The 17,846-nt window shown below is 48.3% G+C and overlaps 1 protein-coding gene across 7 annotated transcripts in view; it reads left to right on the top strand.

The window, feature by feature from the left end:
• The window catches only part of IQCB1 (IQ motif containing B1), a 242,569-nt gene that overhangs the window by 36,044 nt on the left and 188,679 nt on the right, over positions 1–17,846 (top strand). For all 7 annotated transcript variants that reach the window (XM_085647522.1, XM_085647521.1, XM_085647524.1 and 4 more), the window contains one exon: positions 16,877–17,006. In XM_085647522.1, the coding sequence (XP_085503648.1) occupies positions 16,877–17,006 (130 nt within the window). The remainder of the gene's footprint in view (positions 1–16,876; positions 17,007–17,846) is intronic.

Genomic DNA, 17,846 nt, shown 5'->3' with positions numbered 1-17,846 from the left:
TATTCTCTCTGGGCCTCCTGAACTGACATTGTGAAGTCAGGATAAAAGGTTAAATTGTTCCCTTGATGCGTGATGGGGCCCTTTTCACGCGCCAGCCTGAGTACAGTGTCTCGAGCCCTGTAATTTAGCAGGCAGGCAATGATAGGACGCGGAGGTGCCCCTGGAGGGGGACGGGCAGCCAGCGAAGGGTGTGCACGCTCCACTATCAGGACCTGCGACAAGTGTTCAGCCCCAAAGAGCTCCCAGAGAAGATCCTCCACATATGTTTCCAACCAGCCTGTGTTTGTGGACTCCGCCAGGCCCGTAATGCTCATGTTGTTACGGTGCGATCTAGCTTCCAAGTCTTCATTACGGGCCTGTATGACTGCCAGTACCTTTTCCATAGATGCCGCTTTGTCGGTAACTTGTTGTAGACCATCCTCCACGTCAGATATGCGGATCTCCGCTTCTCCCAGGCGTTGCGCATGTTTATCTAATTTCGCGGACATGGCTTCCATGCGTAGATTCAACTGATCTATCTTACCGTCTATGGTCTGAAGACTTGCCTGGACTGCTAAAAGAGTTTTTTCAATGTTTGTAAGAGGATCAGTGGGAACATCCGCCTCAGAGTCAGAAGCTGCATGTTGGGGAGCCTGGCTGGTTTTACGTGGTTCAAGCATGAGTCCTGGCTGGCCCCGGTCGGATTTACCCATGATGATGCCTTCAACCGAAAGTGGTAGGAGCAAGGCCCGGAACGAAAAATAAAAAATTAGGTGAGGTTCGCTCCGTCTGGCGGCAAGCCCCCAAAGGTCCAGTAAGGCGATGAGAAGGAGCCACTATGTATTCCACGGCACCGCGTTATGCAGGATGCACTCAACCATTAACACACGTCAGTCCTGCCCACAATGCACAATGTCAGATAGAAACCAGGCTTGCAGGAGGGGCACAGGCCTGCGTATGTTCAGAATATCGGCCCAGCAGCGCAATGGAGAGAGCAGTGCGTCAACCCAAATCTGCCTGTCTAGCGTGAGGTCAGTGCGTCACTTATGTCCAGCAGGTAATCCAGAAGAGCCGCAATCTCTCTTATCATCGATGGGGCAACACCCTGGGACCTGCAGCCTTCACGAGCCCACAGCCGCACTAGCAAAGAGAAAGCAGGTCTATGATTGAGCACTGCACCGGATTTCTCTGTAAGGGCAGTTACAATGGCGCCAGCTCCCCTCTGAAGCTCCACCGCAGCACAGCACTCAGGAGTCATTCCAGCAGCACTAAGGGCACACACATCGCCAGCCCACAGGGCGTCTCAGTCCCGCTACAGCTGATGATACCGCCGCCGGCCTTGGGGAATCTCTCCGGGGGGCCACAGGCAGCACTCGCAGGCACCTCAGCAGGCGGGCTTTCACTCCCGTGCCACCGCCGCTCCTTTTTGTCAAACCATTTTTATTGCAAGACCAAATATATACCGTATTACACTCAGGACAATTGTCATTAATGCAGGTTTCCCGCCCCCCGCAACCATTTATCCGTGCAGTATACACAGCCGTTCTGCCCACATCCCGGAGGCCGGGCGGCACCACCTAACCATATGTTACATCGTTACAGTACGTACAAGTACGGTCGTCTAATGGGGAGATCCGCTGCCCGCTTTTAATGTTAGCCCCCCTCTCCCCCAAATTCCCATGAATCTCACATTCCACTTCCATCACCGCCGCTCCTTACAGCTGAAAGGTGGGTCTGCCGCGCGCGCACCAGGGAGACACTAACTAGCCCCGCAGTATCCAATCTGGGCAGCCCCCACAGGGCTCCGGCCAAGAGCCGTGAGAAGCGGTAGGGCGCCGCAATCACCCGCACCCCCCGCGCCTGCAGACCGCGAGAGCCGATGGCAGCTTACACTCCCTGCCCGATTACCAACAGCGGCAGGAGCTTACCGGCCCTTAATCTACGCCCCGCGGTCCCCAGAGCACAGGTCCAGAGGCGCCGCGCCCCCGCCACACCGCCCCTCAAAGCCAGCACCCCTCGTGGCCCACACCAGCTCTCACTGCAAAGGCCGGATGCAGCTCACCTCGTGTTCGCTGTAGGCCCTTGACCTCTCTCGCCTCTGTATCGCTGTAAAGACGGCTTCGACGTTCGCAGCTGCCGGCTGTGTTGTTTTCTTACGCCTGTACCAATATTTAGTTCGATGAGATGAACTTAGTTGAGGGCGGATGATGCAGGATAATTGATGGATTATAAGCTCGGCCAGCAGAGCTGCTCTACAGAGCGGCCATCTTGCTGTGCGCCCTCTAGCGCCCCCAACTCACGGATTTACAGTAGATCAGGGGATAGGGGTGATTCCAGGGAGGAGGGGAGGGATGACAAGGAACCCCGTTGACAGACAATATTTGTTGTTGTTGATTATTTATGAATTAATATTCTTTGACCTTGCTGTACTTATAATGTACACAGAAATAAGATGCTTTGTATATCTGATGTGGTTTTGCGCTGTGATCAAGAAAATAAAAATAAATACATTCCCCAAAAAAATATCTGGCATTCTCTTAGCATAAGCAGAAAGGTCCTGCGTGCTAATTTGTGTCCAGTTCTGTAGAGATGCCAAATGTGAAGGGATATGTCAAAAAGATGTTTTTCCCATTTTAGCTGCAATAGGAAATTTTGCTCACTGGCGCAGCAAAAAGAGCTAAACAGATTTGCACCAAACATAGCATGAAATAGAACTTTACTTTGGTTCTGTCTAAACTTTTACAGTAGTTTGTGAGATGATAGCTTTTCAAAAGGTGTCAGGCTTGAAATGGTTAACACTTTTCTGTAGCTTAATAGTTGAAACAATATTATTTAAATTGCCTGGAACTTTAAGCTCCGTTTGATGAATATATGTGAAATTTGGCTTGTTGAGCTTATCTGTGGTACTTTCAACTTTGTGCAGATCTTCAATAGGTTGGGGCTTCACTTTAAAGGTGGTGCCAAAAGAGATTGAATGCTAATAACTTTGGCACTGTGTGACAAATTTGCACAAACGTTTGCATACGTTCAGAAGGATTCAATTTCTATTGGTACGTCAAGTTTTGTGCCAATAAATCTAAGGGTAGGGGCAATTAAATGTTCATTAGTTATTAAGGGCCTGATTTAGATCTTGGCGGATGGGTCACTCCTTCACAACGGTGACGGATATGGTGTCCGCTGAAATATAAATCCCATTGGCACTATTGGATGATTCTGCATGAATGTGGCAGGCAGTTAGCAAGCTACATTCAGTGCAGGTATTCCAGGTTTTTTGTGCATATCCAGTAGGTCGGAGGGGGAGTGCGATAAAAACATTTCTTATTTGCTAATAACAATGGTACTATTTCATGGATCTGCACTAAGTTTAGCAGCCTCTTACCATGCTTAGTCTAGTCTTGATTTTCTCAGTTTGAAGGTGATCTGATGAGGGTTCAAAGAATTGTTTATTTGGTAATAAAATTGGCACTGTTTAACAAATCCGCACAAAAGTTGTCAGACACTCATCAGGTTTACCTTTCTATTGCCATGTCAAGTTTTGAGCTTATCCACAACAAGCATTTGCAATGCAATAGATCTCGCATTTATAAGAGTTTGAGCTATTGGCATTGTAAAATTACAATGCCTTTTATTTATGTTTTGGTTTTAAAACAAGTAAAAGGCATTGTCATTTACAATGTCAGTAGCATAAACTCGCATAAAAGCAGTGTGCGGTGTGCAGCAGTGTGCGGTGTGCAGCAGTGTGCGGTGTGCAGCAGTGTGCGGCGTGCAGCAGTGTGCGGCGTGCAGCAGTGTGAGGCGTGCAGCAGTGTGCGGCGTGCAGCAGTGTGCGGCGTGCAGCAGTGTGCGGCGTGCAGCAGTGTTTTGTGTAGCAGTGTGAGGCATGCAGCACTGTGACGTGCAGCGGCGTGCAGCAGTGTGCGGCGTGCAGCAGTGTGCTGCGTGCAGCAGTGTGCGGCGTGCACCAGTGTTGTGCAGCATGCAGCAGTGAGTAATGCAGCAGTGTGTGGCGTGCAGCAGTGTGCCGGTTGCATCAGTGTGTGCCGTGCAGCATGCAGTAATGTTTCGTGTAGCAGTGTGTAGCGTGCAGCAGTGTGCGGCGTGCAGCAGTGTGCGGCAGTGTGTGGCGTGCAGCAGTGTGCGGCAGTGTGTGGCGTGCAGCAGTGTGAGGCTTGCAGCAGTGTGTGGCGTGCAGCGGCATGCAGCAGTGTGAGGCGTGCAGCAGTGTGAGGCGTGCAGCAGTGTGAGGCGTGCAGCAGTGTGAGGCGTGCAGCAGAGACACGTGAAGGGTGAGGAGAGACACGTGGAGGGTGAGGAGAGACACGTGTGGAGGGTGAGGAGAGACACGTGTGGAGGGTGAGGAGACACATGTGGAGGGTGAGGAGGAGACACATGTGGAGGGTGAGGAGGAGACACATGTGGAGTGTGAGGAGGAGACACATGTGGAGGGTGAGGAGGAGACACATGTGGAGGGTGAGGAGGAAACACATGTGGAGGGTGAGACGGAAGGTGAGGAGACGTGTGGAGTGTGAGGAGAGACACGTGTGAAGGGTGAGGAGAGACACATGTGGAGGGTGAGGAGAGACGAGGGTGAGGAGAGACACGTGTGGAGGGTGAGGAGAGACACGTGTGGAGGGTTAGGAGAGACACGTGTGGAGGGTGAGGAGAGACACGTGTGGAGGGTGAGGAGAGACACGTGTGGAGGGTGAGGAGAGACACGTGTGGAGGGTGAGGAGAGACACGTGTGGAGGGTGAGGAGAGACATGGAGGGTGAGGAGAGACCCGTGGAGGGTGAGGAGAGACCCGTGGAGGGTGAGGAGAGACCCGTGGAGGGTGAGGAGAGACCCGTGGAGGGTGAGGAGAGAGACGTGGAGGGTGAGGAGGGACACGGAGGGTGAGGAGAGACACGTGTGGAGGTGGAGGGTGAGGAGAGAGACGTGTGGAGGGTGAGGAGAGACGTGTGGAGGGTGAGGAGAGACGTGTGGAGGGTGAGGAGAGACGTGTGGAGGGTGAGGAGAGACGTGTGGAGGGTGAGGAGAGACGTGTGGAGGGTGAGGAGAGACGTGTGGAGGGTGAGGAGAGACGTGTGGAGGGTGAGCAGAGACATGTGTGGAGGGTGAGCAGAGACACGTGTGGAGGGTGAGGAGAGACACGTGTGGAGGGTGAGGAGAGACACGTGTGGAGGGTGAGGAGAGACACGTGTGGAGGGTGAGGAGAGACGTGTGGAGGGTGAGGAGAGACGTGAGGAGAGACACGTGTGGAGGGTGAGGAGAGACACGTGTGGAGGGTGAGGAGAGACGTGGAGGGTGAGGAGAGACGTGGAGGGTGAGGAGAGACACACGTGTGGAGGGTGAGGAGAGACACGTGTGGAGGGTGAGCAGAGACACGTGTGGAGGGTGAGCAGAGACACGTGTGGAGGGTGAGCAGAGACACGTGTGGAGGGTGAGCAGAGACAACGTGTGGAGGGTGAGCAGAGACACGTGTGGAGGGTGAGGAGAGACGGGTGGAGGGTGAGGAGAGACGTGTGGAGGGTGAGGAAAGACGTGTGGAGGGTGAGGAGAGACGTGTGGAGGGTGAGGAGAGACACGTGTGGAGGGTGAGGAGAGACGGAGGGTGAGGAGAGACGGAGGTGGAGGGTGAGGAGAGACGGAGGTGGAGGGTGAGGAGTGAGGAGAGACGGAGGTGGAGGGTAAGGAGAGACGGAGGTGGAGGGTGAGGAGAGACGTGTGGAGGGTGAGGAGAGACACGTGTGGAGGGTGAGGAGAGACACTTGTGGAGGGTGAGGAGAGACGTGGAGGGTGAGGAGAGACACGTGGAGGGTGAGGTGGAGGGTGAGGAGAGACACGTGGAGGGTGAGGTGGAGGGTGAGGAGAAACAGAGTTGGAGTGTGAGGAGAGACGGAGGTGGAGGGTGAGGAGAGACGGAGGTGGAGGGTGAGGAGAGACGGAGGTGGAGGGTGAGGAGAGACCGAGGTGGAGGGTGAGGAGAGACCGAGGTGGAGGGTGAGGAGAGACCGAGGTGGAGGGTGAGGAGAGACCGAGGTGGAGGGTGAGGAGAGACCGAGGTGGAGGGTGAGGAGAGTCCGAGGTGGAGGGTGAGGAGAGTCCGAGGTGGAGGGTGAGGAGAGTCCGAGGTGGAGGGTGAGGAGAGTCCGAGGTGGAGGGTGAGGAGAGTCCGAGGTGGAGGGTGAGGAGAGTCCGAGGTGGAGGGTGAGGAGAGTCCGAGGTGGAGGGTGAGGAGAGTCCGAGGTGGAGGGTGAGGAGAGTCCGAGGTGGAGGGTGAGGAGAGTCCGAGGTGGAGGGTGAGGAGAGTCCGAGGTGGAGGGTGAGGAGAGTCCGAGGTGAAGGGTGAGGAGAGACACGTGTGGAGGGTGAGGAGAGACACGTGTGGAGGGTGAGAAGAGACACGTGGAGGGTGAGAAGAGACACGTGGAGGGTGAGTTGGAGGGTGAGGAGAGACGGAGGTGGAGGGTGAGTTGGAGGGTGAGGAGGGACGGAGGTGGAGGGTGAGGAGAGACGGAGGTGGAGGGTGAGGAGAGACGGAGGTGGAGGGTGAGGGGAGACGGAGGTGGAGGGTGAGGAGAGACGGAGGTGGAGGGTGAGGAGAGACGGAGGTGGAGGGTGAGGAGAGACGGAGGTGGAGGGTGAGGAGAGACGGAGGTGGAGGGTGAGGAGAGACGGAGGTGGAGGGTGAGGAGAGACGGAGGTGGAGGGTGAGGAGAGACGGAGGTAGAGGGTGAGGAGAGACGGAGGTGGAGGGTGAGGAGAGACGGAGGTGGAGGGTGAGGAGAGACGGAGGTGGAGGGTGAGGAGAGACGGAGGTGGAGGGTGAGGAGAGACCGAGGTGGAGGGTGAGGAGAGTCCGAGGTGGAGGGTGAGGAGAGTCCGAGGTGGAGGGTGAGGAGAGACCGAGGTGGAGAGTGAAGAGAGACAGAGGGTGAGGAGAGACCGAGGTGGAGGGTAAGGAGAGACCGAGGTGGAGGGTAAGGAGAGACCGAGGTGGAGGGTAAGGAGAGACCGAGTTGGAAGGGAATCAGAAGTGGAGGAGAGAGAGAGGTGGAGGGTGAGGAGGGACAGTGGGGGGAGGGGAGGATATCACTTTTACTTCCTCTCCTAGTGTAAGGTAATGCCCCCACCCCACAGGCCCTGCCGGGGCCGAGAGCAGATCACTGTTCGCATCAGCCGTCACCCGAGACCGCTCCGTACTTGTTGGTAAATAGAGGTTCACTATCTGTTGATAATGGGATTCACTTGGGGGGCTGACTTACTTCCTCCACCCCCCAGGGCCAACACTGAGAAGGCATCAGAGACCTGGTGCTGCCTATGCTGCAGTACTGCGAGAGAGAGGGATGGGAGGGCGGGCAGAGGAAGAGGAGTGGGGTTAGAGAAGGGACAGGTGGGGAGAGAAAGAGGAGAGAAGGGACAGAGACAGAAAAGGAGCAAAAAAAGAATTAGAGAGAGTAAAGAGGAGAGTTGGGGAAAATGAAAACATTACGAGAGAACATGTAGCAAAGAGGTGGAGAGAGAAGATGGGAGAGAGTAAGGACGCAGCCAAGAGATAGGGCAGAGACAAAAGGAATCGAAACAATACAAAAGTATTTTCCAAACTCGTAAATAACCACGGGCCAAACAACTGATCTGCAATGAAGCATCCGAATCCGGTATATCATGACGTTAACCATGCAATAAAAAATAAATTTAAAAAAAATAAAAAACACCCAAAAACACGTATACACCATGTTTACCCTTTTCCATGCAACGTATTCTAAAACGCCATTCTCATTCATACATTCACAGCAAACCTGTTCACAAGAGTGACAGAAAATGTGGTATTAGTGTTACATTTTTGTTTACATTCATACCCGCTCACTTATGCAATTAAAGGATTCATGACCACACGGTTAAACAAAACGTACTGATTGGCCTTGCCGTGAAGGAGAAACACGTGTTGACACACACTCCCGATCTGTGAAACGTTCACCCCACTTTCTCGAAATTGAAACCAGTGCATGTGTCCGACGAACTTCCTGCCGCTTATCTGAATGCACCAGTGGCAGAAGATAGTCACCATCTTGCAACAACACAATTAAAGGGAGGCATGTCTGTCTCTCCCCACCGCCACATGACTCTGAGTCTTACTGTCTCACGCGAGATCTCCCTCTAGGAGACAGCTGACACCGACTCTTCCCCTGAGACAGTACGGGAGATGCGTGTGTGTACATAGTGTGTGTGTCTATATGTATATATCTGTGTGTGTATGCATGTGTGTGTGTTTGTATGTGTATATGTTTATGTATGCATGTGTGTGCTGGTGTGCAAGTATGGGTGTGTCATTGTGTTCATTTGTCTTCATGGATGTGTACACATATGTTTGTGTGTATACCTATGTCTGTGTATGCATGTTTGTGTGTATGTATATGTGTTTGAGTATGTCGGTGTGCGTGCTTGTTTATATGTTTATGTGTGGTTAGTGTGTTGGTGTGCATGTATATGCATATGTTTATGCATGTCTGTGTGTGTTTGTATATGTTCATATGTGTGTGTAAATGCATGTGTGTGTTTGTATGTGTGCATAGTTGTGTATGCATGTGATCAGAGGGAAGAGTGCACTTGAGGGTAAGGGGGAAACATACAGGGAAGAGTATGTGAGGGCAGAGAGAAAAATACAGAGGGAAAAGCACGTGAGGGCAGAGAGAAAAATACAGAGGGAAGAGTCCATGTGAGGGAGGAGAGAAAAATAGAGAGGGAAGAGCTCATGTGAGAGCAAAGCGAAAAATACAGAGGGTAGGGCGCATGTTAGACCGGAGATAAAAACATAGAGGGAAGAGAGCATGTGAGAGCAGAGAGAAAAATATAGAGAGAAGAGTACATGTGAGGGAAGAGAGACAAATACAGAGGGAATAATAGCATGTGTGAGGAAAGAGAGAAAAATGGAGAGGGAAAAGCAAATGTGAGGTCAGAGTGAAAATACAGAGGGAATAGCACATGTGAGACCAGAGAGAAAATCATCGAGGGAAGAGCATATGTGAGGACAAAGAGAACAAGTACAGGCTATGCCAAGCGGAAGTGATCGCGTTTGCGATCAAACATCAAAGCGGCGAAAGTGAAAGTAATCGAGCAGAGCATCAAAGGGCTGGGTGAGAAGGGAGGGGGGAATGCAAGGAGCAGAGGAGCAGCTGTGCACGTGCACGCCATCGTGCACTCAAGCCCTAGGCCAGCAAAACCATGTGGGTAGCACTTTTGAAAGCCCACTTACAAAATGTCTCAAAGAGACAGCTTTCGCTGTCTCAGCGAGACCTAAAAAGTTTGCACTAGGTCCAGTATGATTGGGTATTACTAAAAATATAGCTTTATAAAGTATGTAGGGACAGAATTACTAACAATCTGAACCTGGTAACAAAAGTGATGCAAGCCGGTGCAAACTGTTGAACTGGCTGACTATACATTGGAGAATTTTTTTTATTTCTTTAAACTTCTCCAACTTTCCATGTTTTGTGCTGCACTGTACAGCACATGTACAAGGTGAGAAAAGTGTTGAATCTATATTTAAGCACAGTTTTATTGCACTGGAAAAATACCCTTCAAGTACAAAACATCAGATTGAACAGCACACACACCCATGCCCTCTGACGAAAGGGTGTGGGAATTGGCATGTCAACCTAAAGTGTGCCACCTCAGGGAGACAACAGCACCATGTATAGGCAGATGTGATGTTGTTCCGCTCTCTCCTATTCACTCAACCGAATACAGCAATTTTGGATGCTGGGCTGCCTTGTGTGAAAAGTTAGTAAATCTGACCCTAAGTCTCCTCGCACATTTCTGACAGCCTTTCTTTTACTGCGTGTAATACAATTTTAAAAGATGACGTGCACATTCACAGTGCTTTCAGTCACAGACTGGGACCTCGAGGAACTATAAGTGCACGCCACTATTCTACTGGTGACACAAGCAGAATTCAGTTCTGTGGCAAGTTGCATTCACATACATCTACAGTGACCAAACTGACCAACTAATCTTTCAGAACATAAAAGAGTGCATGTTTTACTCTACATATAGAATATAATGCGCTCACCTTAAATTAAAAAGAATTGTATTATTTTAAAATGTATTCTTCATTTAAAGTGTTTGCATTATATTATATATGTTTGTACCTCTAGGTGAAAGTCAACAAACTAGTTTCAGAATATTGTGTTCTTTTTTTAGTCACACCACTCCTCTCAGGATCAGAGTTCCATAGGTCTTTTGTTATGCATCTCAACTTCTGGATGACGTAGGAAATACTTTGTAGGAGGCTGCCATTGAGGCCACATGTCCAGGCAGACCAACACACCTTGTATTGTAATTACACGTTTATACCGCTTACTACCTCAGGGGAGGCGTCGAAGCGCTTTTTCACTCCAGCTTCAGAACTGTGTGTGTCCTGGAAGCTACAACTGCCCGAGCTGAGGCACTCGAGGGAGGAGGGGTTGGTGGTGTAGGTGTGGGTACCGAAGCCCTTTCATACCAATAAGCGTTGTGTGCCTACCTCAGTCCACCTGTCTCAGACCGAGGCAACTCCCCTCCCCCCTCCACCCCCTGGCCTGGGAAGCCAACAGGTGGAGAGAGCCAGGTTGGGAGCAAGGCGCGGAGAGGCGAAGGGAGAAACAGGCGAGGGAGAGAGAAAAACCCACTGAGACAAATGAAACATTCAGGGGGAACGGACAACAGAACGCGATTCAAAATGAAAAGACAGTTGTGACTTGTGAGGAGCGAAACAGTAAAAAAAGCTAAGTGTATTGAGAGCGAGAAGAGAAAAGTAAAGATCGGAGATGGCGTAGAATAGAGAGAAGACAGACAAAATAGAATGAGCGAGGGAGCTAAAAAGAGGAAAGTCCGAGAAAAAAAAATTGTGAATAAGTAACAGACATTATTTGAAGGAAGATAGGCAAAGGTAAAACAGCATCGGAGAAGAAGTGGGGACAGAAAGAGTGATAGTAGAGATACGGCAGACAAGTAAAATTGTAAAGAAAGAGAGAACGGAGTCAAGGTGAGAAAGAAGGCAAGAGTAAGAGATGAATTAGGTCAGCTATTGGAAAGAAGAAAATAATGAAGTGGGGAGTTTGAGAGAGATTCGTTTAAGAGAGTGAGGGCGAGAAAGAAACAACCAGACATGGGTAGATACCGAAGAAACGAAGAGGGGAGAGACAGAAAGAGGGGGGAGGGAGGAGATAACGTAGAAAGGGGAACGAAGAGGGGTGAGACAGAAAGAGGGGGGAGGGAGGAGATAACGTAGAAAGGGGAAGAAAAAGGATATAGGAAAAAAGAACAAAACACAATTTAAGAACAGTGAAATAATGCAACAGGGGACGTAGGCTAGAGAGGAAGATACAGCACTAGAGAAAGACAAGCATTGGCCGCACGCGCGCCTCGCGCTTGAAGTAAAAAAAAAACAGAAAAACTAGACAAGCCCGGCGGGAGCGTGGCGCGCGCGCGCTTGGGGGCGGGGGAGCGGACCCTTTGAAGTGCTCCCAAAAGGCGGATTGCATGGCGGCACGATGCGCGTGATTGTGCGCGTGCTAGCGATGCAATCCGCTTTTTGGGAGCACTTTTCATACCCACTTTCTATAGTCTCGCTTTGCGATCGCTTACGCGATAGCAAGGTCGAGACCTAAAAAGGGGAGGCAAAGATAAATGTGGGAGGGGCCATTCGTTATGGTCAGGGTACTAGGAAGGGATGTCCCCTCTCCTTTTTAGGTCTCGCTTGACCCAGCGCATGCGCTGGTCTAGCGAGACATTTTGTGAGGGCTCAAAAAATGCTCGATGTTTGTGTTCCTTTATTTTGAGATGCTTTTTAGTATTACTGTTTTGTGACTTAAAGAACATTAAGGAAATGTTACTGTGAAACTGGACAACGTTCACAGTGTTTATTTCTGATCGCAGCGGCTGCTTCATGTCCGTTGCACCATTCAGGGAGTCCGTTTGTTGGCGCTTTCATGAGGACATGATGAGGAAGCTGGAAACTTTTGGCACATTCTCTTTAAAAGCACAGCATGTTGGCGACTGGTTAATCGATTAGACCTATGTAGCGCTTTAGATATCAAAGCGATATGGTGGGTGCAGCAGCTACAACTCATGAAATATGGGGTGCAACTCACAAGGAGGGGGCAGGTTTGAGTGCACATTGGCTGCAATCGAACTCTTAAGATGATGGGCTGTGTGTATCCATTATCAGCACTCAGTCTTCGCTAAGTGATCTTGTTTGTTTTGTTGTTGGGTTAATGCTTTGCTGCGTCCATTCGACTTACAACGTGCTTTCTCTTTCCACAAACTCGATGTTTGTGTTCAATTATTTTGAGATGCTTTTAGTATTACTGTCACACACACACACACAACCACACACACACAACCACACATACACACAACCACACACACCCACAACCACACACACAACCACACACACAACTACCCACACGCAACCACAAACACACAACCACACACACACGTACAACCACAACCACACACACACAACCACACACACCACAACCACACACACACAACCACACACAAAACCACATACACAACCACACCCAACCACACACACAATCACACACAACCACACACAACCACACACACACAACCACACACACCCACACACACAACCACACACACAACCACACACACAACTACAGCCACACACACAACACACCCACAACCACACACACACACAACCACACACACAACCACACACACAACCACACACACACAACCACACACACACAACCACACACACACACACAACCACACACCCAACCACCCACCCACACAACCACCCACACACCAACACACACAACTACCCACACAACCACATACAACCACATACAACCACCCACACAACCACACACACACAACCACACACACACAACCACACACACACAACCACACACACACACACACACACACAACCACACACACAACCACACCAAGCATTGGCATAGCCAATAGGTCTCGCCTTTGGGATCTTATAAGTGTTTAGCCACGCAACAGTTGATGTGGTTGCACCAAGGATATTGTGCTGCATAACTAAATACTTAGAAGGTCCCAAAAGCGAGACCTATTGGCTATGCCAATGCTTGTTGCCCTTGTCATCGAGGTCCTGGCCCGACTTCTACGCAGTGATGCACAAGTACAGGAGTGGGATATGGGACACAATGAACGTATCGCATTGTATTCTGACAATGTCTTCCTATTCCTTTCTAAACCTGAGGAGCCTGGCCCACGTTGCCTTTGTCTCCTTCAACCTTATGCAGAAGCCTCTAGTCTACAAGTTGACCATGCAGCACCAGCGCTGGTTTCTCATCACCCCCCTCGTGAGTGTGTCAAGTGGCAAGACAACTTACTAGTGTAGCGTTTGAGCTTCTGCTTTATGGGCATCCATATAGCACTCTATCCTGAGATGACTTGGAATCTTAATTTGACCCTGCTGATACGAAAATTGAAGGTGACCTGAAAAGACGGCAACCCCTTACATTCAACATGCTAGGATAGATTTATCAATATAAAATGATGGTCCTGGTAAAGTTTTTATATATTTTCCAAAACTTACCACAGTTTATACCTCGGCAGTGGTTCAAGGAGATGGACTCCCAGGCGACATCTTTTGTCTGGCACAAGTCCAGGCTGCTGCTACCTCTTCCAAGGTGTCAGTTGTCACCTTGTGATGGCGGATTGGACATGGCTAATCTATACCTCTACAATTTAGCATGTCGGACACGAATGATTGGCTTCATGGGGGGTGGTCAGACCCGGTATATTGAGTGTAGCTAACCTCACTGGGGTTTAGGGTGTGCTAGGAATATTATACGGCACCCAGCTCCCTAAGACCCTTTCAGATATGACGAGAGTGGTCTGTCTTAGCTGGCGTGACGTGCTCTGGCATTTCAGCTGGGACTCGAAACTCATTCAACAAACCCCTTTGTGGAAGGGGAGGTGGTTACACGAAACTGCTGACCTGGAGGGATTTCTTTATTGGCATAGGCGTTTTCCTGCTGGGCGATGTTAGGTCTGGAACCCGGATGTGTTCTTTTCAAGAACTTCAGTCTTTCTATGCCTTATCACCTACACAATTTTATAAATACCTACAGTTGCAGCACGCATTGAGGACACATATTGCCCCGGGAACAACATTCCCTGCATTTAGTACCCTAGAGTCAAAAAATCCTGATGGAACTGTTATCGAAGGGAGGTATCCCCCAAATTTATCGTTCACCCGACACGCTGACACACCTGCGGGCTCAATGGGAGGAGTGGGTGGAGCATCTGGAAGGCGATGATTGGCGTGATGATATGATGACCCCCGAGCTTTCACGATTTCCTCAGGACTGCTGCTGGTCCAGACATATTACTTGTACGGTGCTTACCCCACTCCCAGCCACCTCTACAAAGCGCACCTCCTTTCAAGTCCGGCATGCTTCAGATGCCCATTTGCTCCTTCAGATTTCTACCATATGGCCTGGACTTGCCCTTGTATTATGAGTTCCTGAACTGCAGTGGCTGAAGAACTGTCGGAGGTGCCGGGGGGGGGAGGGAGGTCTCTCCTTCTGGGTATCTTTGAGGGAATGGGGGCACAAGGGCTGATTGGGCACTGCTGGGGGTGGCCACCATGGTGGCAAAAAAGACATAGCAAATAGATGGAAATCTCCCAGTCTGCCCTTGAGGTCTCAGTGATGTCGAGGGGTGGACTGGTTTTCCCAGCAGGAAAAAACAGTGTATGAAGCAAGAGGTTGCCCTAAGAAACATGCAAAGATCTGGAGTAAATGGTTGGACCACTTTGGGCTGGGCCTGCCGTGATGAATATGTGGGAAATATGTCCCCCAATGTGTCTATTGTAAACGTTTTACCTTGTCTGTAATAGTGATGCTATGCTTTCTTTTGCTGATGACCAGCAACAGCCGGAAGCGGTCTGGATAACGGTTGTTGTTCAGAAAAAGAATATAGTTGTTTATTAAAAAAAAAATTGAAAATGTATGGCTTATAAAGTTTTGCAAACGAACCATAACATCGCTTTGACTTTGTTTTTTTTTTTGTGTGTCTGTCTCCCAGATATTATGTAATATCTGGGATGTGTAGCAGGTAACTGTGTGATGTGCTCCTCCATAGCCTTCATGGGGTTTTCTTGATGTGATATAAATCACGATGGCTGTGTGGTTTGTAAATATCACCAATCCTGAGATTGCAAACAAGCACCATATTACACACATAACCTGTTATATATCGCTTATATTGCATATTCATTTTGTAGCAGTTACCAAAATAACGGTGTCTTTTCAGATGGAGGACTATATATTGAAAACACTAAGTGAAATACTGAACTTTACTTTTTGTCTATAGTTAAAAAGTATAAAATATTGTAATGGTTCAGAAGTTGCAAGACATTGAATTAGAAGCTTAGAAAGATATTTATTGTAGTTGGTACAGCATGTCTGGGTTTTATAAATCAATCTTTTTTAAGTTTAACCAAAAGAAGCTAAAGAATCCCCAAACGGAAAGTCTGAGGCCTTTGATTCTTCTTAGGTTAAATCTTCTTCAGAAGTGTACCTGCTCTCTCGAGATTAAGAACATTTTTAATCAAAAGACAAATCAGTGAGGGAGACTGTCACTTGTAAGAAGTGGTCAGTCGATATGATATGAGAAAAATGGATAAGAGCACATGTGTACTCAGACAGAGAATGTCACAGCATAAAGGATGCTCATAGAGAAAGACCAGAGTCTGGAAAAGAGAACCACTCCAGACTTGATGCTAGTTCCATATTGCATGCCTGCTGTGTCCTTCTTCAATTCACTTTGACACCTCAGGTCAATGCTGCTTCTAGTGTTTTGCTCCTTCCATCCCCACTACAGCTTTCTCCCTTCTGCTCCTCCTCATTATAAAAAGTCCTTCTTTCACGCTGCTTGGTTCCTTTGTTCCCTTCCAGTTCCCCTCCACTGTTAAATGCTCTGTCCTCCAATCTGGGTTGAGTCAGCTCGTGTGGGCTAAACTCCCATCATGGTTGACTCCACTTGTGTGGGCCTCTCCTATTACTGTGTGGAATGATAAGGATATGGGGTAGGTACCCTGTGACAATTATGCTGTCAAAAATGTAAACTTTTGCTTTGTTGAAATACACTCCGTCTGAAGAAGGGAGAGGTTGTTGAAGCTGTGTTCTGCAAAGCAAAGAGCAGCTAACAATGAGCACTGATTAGAATTTTCAGGTTTTGCTTACTTTTCACAAAGAGAATGTCGATTATAACAGTGGAAAATAGTAAAGCTCTGGTCTTGGGACTGACATGCCATTAATAAGGAATATAGAAGTTTGGAAACAGACCCTTCTTTCTTTAAAAAAATACATTCTGCCTGCAGACTGGAGGGTTACTTAGCTGTTTACTGCAAATTGTCGCTAACATCGGATAGTTGATAGGAATTAGTATGTTCAGGTTTTGTTTACTTTTCATTAATGGAATGTTGATTAAATAACTGCAAGCGATGAAGTTCTGCAGAGTGGTTTGTAGCTGTAGAAAAGATTTGTCTGCAACACTGAAATTCACTCAAAGTAAAGAGGTCTGCAGTGCAAACAGACTTAATCGTTTGTTAGACTCCGAACAGGCCCAGTAGCACAGAGTCAGAACGCCTGGTCAGTGGTAGTCATTCAAATTTCCCCTCTGTTCTTGCACCCATCTCACAGGACTGTAGGGAGGAGCTGCATGAAATAATCTCAACAGTTTATATCTGTGCTAATGGTTTCCCTCAGCTCGCTTAATGTTAAACTATTGAAATGAAGTAGTGTTTACATTTTTATTGTAGTGCTTCTTTGATCAAGAAGTTCTTATTACTGAACACCTTGAAATGGTTTGCAATGCTAAAAGAAAGTCTTTTGTTCTGTTACCAGTACCTGCTGTGTAGGCATGGACCCTGCAGAAAATCCAGAGGAATTTTACAGCAGTGTGCTTCCTTCAGCAGTTGATAATCTGCTATTTCTAGGACGGCGACTGCAAGCACGCTTCATACGTGCAATAAAGGTATTAAATTAAGACTTATTGCATTATTGGCCTATTTATTTTCCAATTCCATGATCGGTTTGTTTTGCACAGGATATCAATTTCTTACTCTCTTTAAATGGTTTTATTCAGTATTTGAAGGAAGTTTTACAAAAGTAGCAAGATAGGTAAATAAAGCAAGTGTAATCCATAAATCAATATGAAAAAAGTAACTATGGTCTATAACTGTCAAATTTAAGAAAAAACTGTTATGAAAGTTAAGGTTCTGGATTTCTGAGAGAGTATCTTTTGTTATGGCATGTTTAGTATGTCTCATATTGATGTTTTATATACCTATTGTTATTTTCTGCAGCATTTCTGAGTAAAGTTTTCTCTTAACAATTGTATTAAAGGTTCCAGGATTGAATGTTTGTTATTTCTTGGTAATTTTGTTCTGTAGATCAATTTATCCCAAGAAGCCAGTTTTGACCGTTCTGCTAAATTTCAAACTGTGTTTTCTAAAGTGATCCTTCCTTTTCAGAATACACTGTGTAGCCACCAGTGGGTATGTTGTTAGTCAAGATGTTCATGTTTTGTCAGACTAGATATGTCTGAGAAATTGTGGATTATATTAACTTGTCTGCCTGGGACTGGAAAACGTTCATGTTGTCTGCTTTCAGGATGATGGTTGTTGTCCAAAATGGCTGCTCCAAGTAGTAATTGAAGGTAATATCACAAAGAGACATGTGAAAAAGTATTCCTTGGGGGCTTGGCCAACTCTTATGGCCGTGTGGACGGAATCACACATCGAAAATTCTCACTCTAAGGCTCTTTTCTGACCTCCAACCATTCATGGCTGAGTCGATCCAGTGATTGGAGGGC

Source organism: Triturus cristatus, chromosome 3_2 (genome assembly GCF_964204655.1).
Source record: "Triturus cristatus chromosome 3_2, aTriCri1.1, whole genome shotgun sequence".
Classification (NCBI taxonomy): Eukaryota; Metazoa; Chordata; class Amphibia; order Caudata; family Salamandridae; genus Triturus; species Triturus cristatus.
The sequence above is the reverse complement of the archived record's forward strand: the minus strand, read 5'-3'. Positions and strand labels throughout refer to the sequence as shown.